We start from the raw sequence: 12,329 nt of genomic DNA on the forward strand, positions 1-12,329 counted from the left end.
GTTTTGACTTAGCTTTCTTACAGACGACCTCACATTTGACTCTATTAGTTTTCAGAGGAGTCACGCTCAGCTCAATTACTGCAATCTGTTTGTTTTACAGTCACAGGATGTAAAACAAACCCAACTCATCAGCCCTCCACCAATGTGCTTCACGGCTGGCATGAGGTGTTTGTCCTTATATGCTATGTTTGGTTTTTTCCACATGTGGTGCTGTACATTATGAGCAAACATCTGCTCTTTAGTTTTGTCTCCAAACGGACATCGCTCTAGAAGCCATACTTGTGACGTTTGTAATTCTGTTGTTGTGTTACTGCTTTGTGTGTGTGGACGAATGTCTGTGTATATAATGCATATGGTCCCTTCTGTTTTACTATGTAAACCTTTGTTTCATGTGCAGCACTTTTGTTAAACTTTGTTGTCTTTAAATGTGCTTTATAAATACATTTGGATTGGAGTTTTTTTCTGATTGTACTGTCATGAACCTGTTGAACCTGAATGCCAGGTGAAACTGTCAAAACCTCTACTGTCACAGAGGTGCTCACATTCACAGCTGATCACTTAATCAATGTGTTTCATTTGCAGCACCTGGCTGCTATTTACCTGCTTAATTCCAATTGAAGCAGGAGGGGGGGACTTCTTTTTTTTTTAGTATTGCACAGTATTTCTTTTTCACATGACCTTATATTCCCCCCCCCTCTACCATAATATATACACTCACCAGCTACTTGATTAGATACACATGTTCAACTCCACATTAACAGAAATACGAACCAGCCAGTCACAGGACAGCAACTCAATGCATTTAGACATGTAATAATGGTGAAGAGTGCCTGCTGAAGTTCAAACTGCGCCTCAGAATGAACAATAAATGGATTTAGGTTACTTTGAACAAGGTTGCTGTTGCCAGATGGGCTTCTCTGAGTATTTAAGAAACTGCTGATCTGGGTTTTTCTCTTGCAGTCACCTCTAGGATTTAAAGAGAATGGTCCAAAAAGAGAAAATATTCAGCGAGAGGCAGTTTTTTGGGTGAAAATGCCTTGTTGATGGCAGAGGTCGGAGGAGAATGGCCCGACTGCTTTGACCTGATAGGAGAGCAACAGTAACTCAAATCACTGCTTGTTACAACCACGCTGACCTTGTCCATCTCTTTAAGAGCTCAGTGTACCCATCTTCTCATAGCTGATTCCAGAAGGATAATGCACCATGTCACAAAGCTCAAATCATTTCAACCTGATTTTCTGAACATGACAGTGAGGTCACTGTGCTCAAACGGCCTCCACAGTCAACAGATCTTAATCCAACAGATGACCTTTGGGAGGCAGAGTGTTCATGACTGAAAAATAAAAATGATTGGCCAGCTGTGATGAATAAAGAAAAAAAAAAAAGCAGACAAACCTAAAAGTATTCATTTTCTTTCCCAGACATTTTTTGTTGGTCATAACTTAGTTAAGTACACTTTGAAGCTAATATTATGAATATAAATGCATGGAAGTTGCAACTGCAATAGCTCTTCTTCAATAAATTCACCATCATTATTATTAGTACTGCTACATCCAAATATCCCCATTTCAGATACAATACTTTAAGATCCTCCATTAAAACCAACAACCTGCTCTTAAATTAAAGCCACAGACTGGGATTCCAGCACTCTGGTTTTGTTGTGATTTCATATCACTGCTGAAATATACAAGAAACCACTTGACCCTAGTTATTTAAAATAGTTGATTTCTTGTTGCCATATTGCTGACTACTGTAATTCATTATTATCAGGATGTCCAAAAAACTCACTGAAAAGCCTTCAGCTAATCCAAAATGCTGCAGCAAGAGTACTGACAGGGACTAGAAAGAGAGAGCAGATTTCTCCTGTTTTGGCTTCCCTTCATTGGCTTCCTGTTAAATCCAGAATTGAATTCAAAATCCTGCTCCTCACATACAAGGTCTTAAATAATCAGGCCCCATCTTATCTTAATGACCTTGTAGTACCATATCACCCTATTAGAGCACTTCGCTCTCGCTCTGCAGGCCTACTTGTTGTTCCTAGAGTATTTAAAAGTAGAATGGGAGGCAGAGCCTTCAGTTTTCAGGCCCCTCTTCTGTGGAACCAGCTTCCAGTTTGGATTCAGGAGACAGACACTATCTCTACTTTCAAGATTAGGCTTAAAACTTTCCTTTTTGCTAAAGCATATAGTTAGGGCTGGACCTCCCTTAGTTATGCTGCAATAGACATAGGCTGCCGGGGGATTCCCATGATGCATTGAGTTTTTCCTTTCCAGTCACCTTTCTCACTCACTATGTATTAACAGACCTCTCTGCATTGAATCATATCTGTTATTAACCTCTGTCTCTCTTCCACAGCATGTCTTTTATCCTGTCTTCCTTCTCTCACCCCAACCGGTCGCAGCAGATGGCCGCCCCTTCCTGAGCCTGGTTCTGCCGGAGGTTTCTTCCTGTTAAAAGGGAGTTTTTCCTTCCCACTGTTGCCAAAGTGCTTGCTCATAGGGGGTCATATGATTGTTGGGTTTTTCTCTGTATCTATGAAGCGCCTTGAGGCGACTTATGTTGTGATTTGGCGCTATATAAATAAAATTGAATTGAATTGAATTGAATATATCATTCCAACTCTCTTACAAACAGGTTTTTCTCCTCAACCAGCCCTCACTCGACTCATACCTTCCCTCGTTCCCAAGAGGAAACTAATGATATTGTCCTTGTGGAAAAATACTGGCATCCAGGCCATGCTTTGTTCATTGTCCATATTGGACAGTGAAAACACAAACAATAGTCTGAGCAAATGCTTGAAATGACAGTTTGGATAGAAACTGTGTCAACATTACAAAGTGTCAACAGCTACATGTAATAACCATCAAGTAATACATTTGTCATTACAGCATGTATGCAGCTTCATAAAGTTTAATGACATATTAATTGTTTCTTATAAATTGGATCAAGAATAGTCACAGAACAAAAGGCTATATTTTAGGACAGAATAGGCAGAACAACACAGCAGTTTCAGAAGACAATAAAGTGCTGTTTATGGTCCTGAATGGATGTTGAGGAGGAAAAGGTTTCCCAGTTAAACATAGCAACTTCAATGTAACGTACTTCTTTAAAGCAAACATGGGGTGACATATACAGTACTTCCAAGGAGCCAGATGTTCAAGAAGCTGCAGCAAATGGTGAGCAGTATCTAAAAGTAATTTCCTTAAGAAACAGGAAATAAAGCCTGTTAATAAATGACGTTAACATGGAGGAAGAGATGTACAGCCGTCTGTAAAACATGGTGGGGGCGCGGTCTTTATTTATTTATTTTTATTATTTCAACCAGTGGTGTTGGGGAACTTGTCAAAACTGATGAAAGAATAAACAGGGAAATGTATTGTAAGATTTTAATCAACCACATGATACCAAAATTGATTGGCAGCAGTTTCACTTTTGAGCATGACATCGATCCCAAACTCACTGTGAATGCAGTAAAAACACACCTGGACAGAAAAACACACAATGCAGCACTATCAGTCATTGATTATGCTTTCCAGAGCCTGTACCTCAACTTTACTGAGGCTGTGTGGGATCGTCTCGACAGAGAACAGAACAAAAGGCAGCCAACAATCAAAGAAGAGCTTTGATTGTTCCTTATAAAACCCGGAGAATTATTCCTGAAGACTGCTGTAATAAATGACAATAAAGCGTGCCTAAGAGAGAAAGAGAATGGTAGTAATAAGAAATTGTGGTTGTAAAACTTAGAATTGCACATATTTTATAAACTGGATTTACATTTTTTAATAAATTGCTGCACCCATTTCTGATTTTCCTTGCAAAATATCATAAAATGAGGTGTGACTCTTTTCTTTTGCAGCAATACTGATATAGATAGAACACCTGTGATTATATAACATTAGATGATATATCTTTTTTCAGAGCTCACAAGAAAAAAAACTAAAACAAAATAGCTGGCACGATAGATTGCCACCTGTGCAACAAAATAAAACAAAGAAACAAACAAAAAAATGCCATGAAGCCACTTCTTTGTTCAAGCACAGGTAATCCCCTGCATTAAACCTCCACCTGCTTCACGCTTTAGTTGAATTAAGGTATGTAAGTCTCTACAAGTCTGAGTTTCTAGCAAATGCCCCCCGGCTGGTGGCTAAAATTCACACCATATTGCCAACTGTATTCACTCACCCATCCAAATCACTATATTCAGGTTTTCCAATCACTTCCACGGCCAGTGGCCACAGGTGTGTAAATTCAAGCACCTAAGCATAGGTCGCTCTCAGGAGCACCGTCGATTCCGGCATGGCATCATGATAGGATGCCAACTGTGCAACAAGTACCGTCATGAAATTTCCTCACTGCAAAATATTCAACAGTTAACTGTTAGTGGTATTACACCAAAGTGGAAGTGCTAGAGATCAAACTTCATGCGGCCTCCAGATTATTGTAACAGTGCGTAGAGAGCTTTATGGGTTTCCATTGCTAAGCAGCTAAATCCAAAGCTTTGTATCATCAAGCACAATGGACAGCATTAGATGCAGTTGTCATGATCCGACTGTGTGCAGGCAGGAAGAAGAGCTTTTATTGCTGAACAGAAAACTCTACAAAACCTAAACTGGGAAGAATCTAACAAAACACACGCATTGTTGCTATCTCCTATCCACATGTAAGTAAAAGAGGTTGTGCAGGCCATACCCCCTGTAACCCCTGCAAAACAATAAAAATATTACTTATTATTTATTTTTTACGATTTTCTTGGAATGAACAGTTTCTGGTGGGACTTTTGTCTTCGTCTGATCCTCGCTCTAAGTCAGTAGCTGAATCCAGGGGCATGTGGATGTTGTATCTTGTTCAGTTTAAATGCAACAGCTCTGCAAGCTGAGTTTATAGGGCTTATGTTTCCTAATGCCTTTATCTCTGCTCTGACATCAGGGAGGCAACGACGACAGAATTATTCATGAAGCCGCTGAGTTTGACAGAGATAAGTGGCAGAGAATTGTGGGTGGTCGATAACCCTTTTCTTTATTACATTCAAATCTATTCAAAACTATTACTGCGTCACTGGGAGCTGGTACGTAAAAATTATGATCCTACCTGTCAAAATATAAATGAGTACTGCTAAAATAAATTAATCATAAGTTAGTACAGTTTCTTTTAATTAATATAGTATTAGTATAAGTTATGTGCAGAGGTTGCACTGCCAGTGAGGTGTGCCACTTCTGTTGGGAAATGCAAATCTGATGGAAGTGGTTTTTTATTCCAGTAACCTCCAAGTATGTTCCAGGAAAGGCAACCCAGCGGCTTTCTTTTTTTAAAATATATGTCTGACTTCACAAGATGGTACGATAAGGTAACTTAACCTGAATACATTCAGTCAGCCATTTAGTGACTCTTGTGCTTTAATAGTAAACCCAACTGACCAATTTCAATGTCAGTCAGTTCACATGATGTCGTCCAGTGCAAAAACTTTCAGGGCTGTCAGCTTTGTAGGACAAGTAATGGTCGTTGTTAGCTGATATTTAAGATCACATTTTACTTAGGTGTTGTTCAAAGATTTTTTAAAGTATGTAAGTATATAACGAAAGCGATAAATATTTGTTATTAATGCTACTTTGAGTGTGAAATGAACATGTTGCAATGAGCTGAGCTAATGAGATAGCTGCAAGTTGTAAGTTGTATCGTGCGCCCTTTTAGGTCACGTTGCTATCCAGACACTTTGAAACATCAAAAACGTCTCTGTTGTTCTTTCTTATTGAAGTGACAACGGAAGCAGCCATGTATGCAATGTGCTGTGACCTTTCAAATATACGGCAAACACATAGTCAATGCATTCCTGACGTTCCAAATGCACCGCACCGACTAAACTATGGCGGCATGCCTGGGATTCTGCATTAATCCATGGAATAGGGCTTCAATGGCAAAAGGAAATATTTACCTCTTTTAGAAATAACAGCTGGGAGACTAGTGTCTAGGGCCCCAACACAATAACTGCGAATCACTGAAGCCAGCGAGGTCTTTTCCTATCTTTCTGGGTCAAATTGACCCCTGACAACAACATTCTTGATGAGTTACACCTCAACAACACAGCTGCTGATAAAGGGTTTGCTCAGAGAGAAGCAGCAAGTTATTGATATGATGTGCAAAAAAAAGTAGACCAGTTTAGTTAATACGCAACCAGCTAAATCCTTATCAATGCCGGTCAATACTGTATGTCATTATAAAGAGATAAACAATCCTTATCACTCTTCTTACATTAGTATTATCATAGGACAGTAAACTCACTGCAATAACTTAAGGCAAATAGGTGAGAGTGAATGGAAATATTTAAGAGTGTGTTATATTTCAGGCCCTCCAGGGTTAGAACTTTACTCTCCTGCCATGTGTTGTATTTCTTTAATACAGGCACGTGCTGTAATAGAAAAACATCAATTTTCCATATGGTCAGCACTGTTACCAAAGTCTGCTTGCAATAGAAATAAAAGCAACATCATATTTGCAATTATTGCTAGGCCAAGCAATGTATTTTTCCTTCTGTTACCATGCCGAGTCATTTGATTGTTAAAAATGAAACATCTTAACTTTGTTAATAACATATCCCAAGCTTTGGCCCGCAGCAGAATGTGTGCATGAAACATTTCCTTTCAAAGCAGATTAAAATTTATAATTTACATTTTATGGCTAGTCCTGTCTAATTTGTGGAGCATTAATTTAAGTGATAATATCATCATAATTACTGGACCCCATGACCCAAGAGACATATATCATACTGTATCTCTAGTTAGACTAGCGAACTGGGTATCCATCACATTAAACAGCTTTAATGTCTTCATCAGTAAAGTGTAGGCTGTTCTTTAATTATTTTGTTTTTCCTGCTTTATTGTTTCATAGCCAGTGTCAGGCAGCTGCCCCCTACAAGAAGGGCCGTTCAGCCACTGCAAACAGATGGTCCACACTTCTTTATTAATCACAGCATCAGCTTTGGTTTCATTACAGACTGAACTGTGTGCACCACATGACCAGTATGTGGAATGTTTTCATTGGTAATCCATTACTGTCTTTTGCTTTTACACATACACACATATGTTTTTAGCATCAAAATGAGGACTCAGAAACGCAGGGAGATCTCTGTTTTGAACATATTCATGTTATCCTTTACTTTTTCTGCCCTAACGTGCACTTGCATCCTCATGTAAACACAGTGTGACTGCTATCTTTTGCAGTATCTCATTACAATTGCACCAAGTCACTGAGATAGGAAGAAAGAATGCTAACGTAAGAATGCTCATGTGTGGAAAAGTACTGCAGCTCCAAGGTCAGGTGAATCACAGTGGAAAGACACAAAGGCTCGGTGTCAAGCAAGTTAAAACATGAGCTACGTCAACATGATTAAAAGACATAATTGAAATTTGCATCAAGGTGCCCTCTTTCTTAGAAAGGTATTATCTATTGAACTGCTACATACCTGATCAACTGAAAAGACAAGTCTTGACTGTACTTGTCGATGATTATATAACCATGAACACTGACTCATGTGAACCCAGAATTTGCAAACCAACACTTCATGGTAAAGTGCTGACAGGACCCCATGAACATACACACAAGCTCTTTTGAGGAAACTGAGTGTGCTTTTTTTGCAAGTATTGTGACAAAGAAGAATGATCAGAATGTAGTTTTAGTGTGTGTGTAGTTTGTGTGTTTTTTTCTTTTTGCGTTTCTAAATCTGCATTTCAGAGTTTATATAACTTTCTGGCCTAGCTACACACTATGGTTCGCTGCGTCCGGTGGCACTGCCCTCTGTTTTGCATATGTCACCCTCGCCCTTGGGGTTTCTTTTGCCATCCGGTCCTTCCGTGACCACTGACGTTTAATCCAGCCAGGCTTGCGATGACTGCCTGTGTTGCCCTTTTTTCGGATCACGTTGTTGTACATTCCACTCATCCTTTTACTAATAATTCGGGGAAACTCAGTTTCTCTGTCTGGCTCTGTACTTAATTTATCTCAGAGTTTTTCAATCTGCCTCCCTTTAGAAGCCAAAAAACATGTATTCAACACAGCCCTGGATTTCTAGAAAGCACTCAGGACTCCATGCCAGAGGACCCATGTCAGTGCAATATTGAGTTTGATATAATCAGAGGTCATTTTAGGGGTTTTCTTAGCTTTCATGTCAGAGTATTGAAGCAGTTTTTCTTTAGTGCTGCTTGATTGTGACCTTATAAATGATTGCCGCACTCCTCTTTGATTCATAAACCCGTTTAGTTAACATGGTTTATAAATAAAACTTGTTAACTAAGATACCTGCATTTGCTGCCTGTGACAGTAAGTGTCTGCAATTTTAGAAATGCATGAACATAAAACGCATGAGAATGATGATATCATAAGTAAGATTATATAGATTATAAATTACAATTAAGGATTTAAGGGTAACGATTAATGTCACACTCACTAGTGTTGCATTAAACCTTGCAAGTCAAAAGCTAATCTGTCAACTAGTCTATAGTTGCTTTGTACTCTAAAGCATCATTACAACAGGTAATTGTAGTAATATACGACAGACTCTGAGTGACTTATTTAATGCCCATCTGCTGTATGCTTGCATTAAGTGCAACAATCAAACTGTTCATATAACTGTATGTTATTTTTTTCCATTCATTTCATACATAAGGTGGATGAGATAACAACTCTCTCGAGGCTGATGTAGTACTCTTGCCTTTTATTGCGAAAGCATGACATGTGGTCTCCCGCTGTCCGTCCATTTCACCACATATTGTGTTGTAAGGAGCTTTCATCAGACTAAGCCAACTGGAAAAATTCACCTGAAAAGTGTCTGAAAACTGACCAGAGTTAAGAGAAACATAGAAAAAATCCAGGGTCAGCGTGGAGACCCTGAAACACTTGGACTTTTTTTTTTTACTATGCAAAATCTCCTTTTATCTGATTTGCACATGAAAATTTCCATCAGACACCAGCCTGTAACTTTTCCACGAGGAGAGCATTAGCAGGAGGACCTACATTTGCAAAGTAGATAAGGCAGTTTCTATTTTACTTTTTAAGACTCTTTCCCCCCTTTTCTTTCTTTTTGGCACACTGGTTGAGGAATTTTGCAAGACATATTCCACAGAATGTCTATCGGGTTACAGACTTACTGTTTTCATCTATTCTGCTTCTATTGTCTCTCTCCTTTAGGCTAGAGACAACTCTTTTCAGTGTGTCTCATTGCACTGATGGTCTTTGTGCAAAACCTTCCATATGCCTTAAGTTTTGTGTTTACAGGGAAGAAACCCAGCAGCTATCCAACTGCTGGCCCAGCAATACAAAGCATGAATGATCTGGAAATGATCAGATATAGTAGGAGTCATCCCTTACAGCAACGTGGCTCTGTTGGGCAAAAACACCAGGCTTTCAAACAATTATAAAGTATGTTATCAAGCATCCTTTTTACACACAGACACAAAGCTGGAGTGTCCTTGAGACAGACCTCTTATTGCTCTTGACAGCTGGTACCAGAAAATTTACTATAAACAAGGACTTCATTTTAATTCCTTGGTTTTTCGCTGAATATGGAGTCAAGCATATCTGAGAACTGATTTACTGGGGTAATTCATTAATATATATATGTATATGTATATATGTATGTATATATATGTGTATGGCTCTTAAATGTGTTGCATTACGTGTTGCTGCCATCTAGGGTAAGCCTGTTTAAAACTGCTTTAGACTGGCTATCACTCAATTTTATACTGCGCTCCCTCTATGAGGGCAAATGAGGAATTACATTTCAAACAAGTCAGGCCAAGCCAATAACTATAAAGTGATGTTATTTCTTTTTGGTATATGGGAATTAATGGGCGTATAAATGTGTTTTTCACCTTTTAACCACTATCAGCACTCTTATGTCTCAAGTATCCAAAGCAAATATCAACATTTTAATATGCCTTATTCAAGGTCATGCCTCACTATCACACACACACACACACACACACACACACACACACACACACACACACACACACACACACACACACACACACACACACACACACACACACACGAAAGATAAAGACAGCAAATAAAATATAAGCAGCTTTCTGTGAGCTAATTACTTCGTAGGTTACTCTGACCGGCGACGCTCTTGTGCTCTCTCCCTGTTTTTCTCTGCTTTCATTCCAAAGTGATTTCCTGATCAGTTCCATGATGTGGCCTTCTCAAACATGGCAAAAGGTTGGTACAGTTGAAGCTTAAATGTTTATAGTCTTTGTCACTCAGTAATGTTAAATTGTTAAATCTATCTCTATATATTTAAGAGCACATTTGTCTTCAGGTGACATTAAATGAAATAAATAAAGGAAAAATAATGCACTGTTACTTGTTTTGTGTTTTTGAGCTCTGAAAACTCATTTTCTCACCTGATAACAAATGTGTTACTTTGTGTATTCAAAAGGGCACATGAAGGGTGCATGTCAGTTTTCTATGCTTTTTCTTTTATAAGCAATTAAAGAAAGAATTTCAGTGTAACAATAAAAAACCTAACATCATGTTTTGATCAGACTTGCAGTGTTTTACATTTTATGCTGATAAAAAACAGTAAAGTACTGTTGACGCAAATCAAATGAATTGAAAGTTCAACTTTGAATGAAAATTGAATTAAAGAATACCCAAGAACATCTTCTTTGCTGTTTTTTCTTTTTTTTCTTCTTTATATTTTGCTTTATTTTTTGTGTTTGTGTCAAGCAGATTTTGGATTTACAGGATTTAAAGCAAACAAATGGGGCTATAAAATAAATTTTCCATGTTTTTTCATTTTTTGATAAAAGTCTTGTGGTTCTTTCAACTAGTTGAGTGACACTAATTGGTCAAACTTGACCCTTCATCTTGAGACGTCCCTTACCAACGCACTGAATCACTTCCTGGATAACTGGAGGCGCAACGTGACTGCTGCAAGCAACTCTCTGGACAAGACTCTGGCTGAGGAGAACTTCAGGGACGTGATCTGGTATCTCGCCGTGATGATCGGCATGTTTGCCTTCATTATTGTGGCCATGCTGGTGAACACAGTCAAATCTAAAAGGAGGGAGCACTCTAATGACCCCTACCACCAATACATCAAGGAGGACTGGACTGCTCAAAAACAGCAGGGCGATATCATAGCTAATTTTGAGGCTAGATAATGAGGGCAGAATGAGGTCACAGCAGAGATTTGCTGTGAAGACCAGCAGAAAAAAAAGTCATATAAAAAAAGAACCATCATTAATCAGTTACCATTACTAATGAGCACAACAGCAGATTTTGCAAAGTTATTTCTTGATGTCCCACTGCTAACCTGTTAGATGAGCTTCTGAAGGACAGCTTATATGTAGATGTATAACAATGCAATACTGGAAATGTATTAGGGAAAAAAATGTAGATTTTGAGATGTTGCGCTTTGAAGCATATAAAGATTTTGCACTTTGAGCTGTTGTTTCTTTATTCTCACATATATGCACCCACACAAACATACCTAGAGACAAGACAGAGACGGAGAGAGAAAGAAAGAAAGAAAAAGAAAAGAAAAGGAGGAGGTACACCGAATAAAGGTTTATAATTTTTAACCATTGTGATGGTTGTGATGTAAATTTCCAGAGGTATTTGTTGGACAGCACTCACATAAAAACATTTTTTCTGCCAATGGCCATCTGCTGCATGTGTCCAGATGGCACCTATTATCTCATTTTCTTTACTAATCAACTCAACTTACAGTCAGTGTTCCCTTGTTGTAAGTAAGTATGGGCTGTGAGTTTTGGGCAGAACTTTACTTGATAAGTAGCACTCTAAAAATGTAATTGAAGTATCAGAGGTCTAAGGTTTCCAAAGCAACAAAAGTGCATAGTGAACATAAAGACATTCTGACATTCATGCACATTTTTCAAAGATTCAGCTTTGTGTAATCACACCTGCACATGCATTCCTGCTGTGCTGTGGCCAAAAGTGCTATGAAAAGGTTTGTCAGCAGCCGTACATATTTTGGCCTGAGGAGGGCAGCAGTACCTCTATCCCGAGATCTTATAAGCACCTGCAGTACTTCAAGCAGGAGCATGAATGCAAGACACCAAAGTAGAAGTGTTTCTAATGCTTTTTTGTGGCTTCAGTGGTTATTAAAGATGCAGTTTACTAGTAAAATTGTGTTAAAATCATTTGAGGTACATTTAGTTATGAGAAGCCAGTGAGACATAACAATTCAATCACATTCCAGCCAAAGCAAAAGCTGTTATATTATCAACACACTGGACAGCAGCACAGTGACTGTTCTTTTATTTGCTTGTCCTTTGCACATCTGTTGCCAGATTCCATTAAAATACACC

The 12,329-nt window shown here is 38.6% G+C and overlaps 1 protein-coding gene across 1 annotated transcript; it reads left to right on the forward strand.

The window, feature by feature from the left end:
* Positions 1-10,182: 10,182 nt before the first annotated feature.
* On the forward strand, positions 10,183-11,159 carry LOC146616120 (potassium voltage-gated channel subfamily E member 2-like). Its single transcript, XM_085374972.1, has 2 exons — positions 10,183-10,212; positions 10,827-11,159. Exons 1-2 carry the CDS (start codon positions 10,183-10,185, stop codon positions 11,157-11,159), a joined length of 363 nt encoding a protein of 120 aa, XP_085231098.1.
* Positions 11,160-12,329: the final 1,170 nt, after the last annotated feature.

This window comes from Diplotaxodon limnothrissa, linkage group LG16 (assembly GCF_057381915.1).
Source record: "Diplotaxodon limnothrissa isolate DT_005_m linkage group LG16, D_limnothrissa_male_GT1.1, whole genome shotgun sequence".
NCBI lineage: Eukaryota > Metazoa > Chordata > Actinopteri > Cichliformes > Cichlidae > Diplotaxodon > Diplotaxodon limnothrissa.

What these genes read in the sequence shown, in the direction of transcription:
- LOC146616120 (XM_085374972.1), top strand. Translation starts at nt 10,183, where the DNA reads ATGATGTGGCCTTCTCAAACATGGCAAAAG. An exon ending in CTTCTCAAACATGGCAAAAG is followed by an intron (nt 10,213 to 10,826) that starts GTTGGTACAGTT and finishes TCTTTCAACTAG; the next exon opens with TTGAGTGACACTAATTGGTC.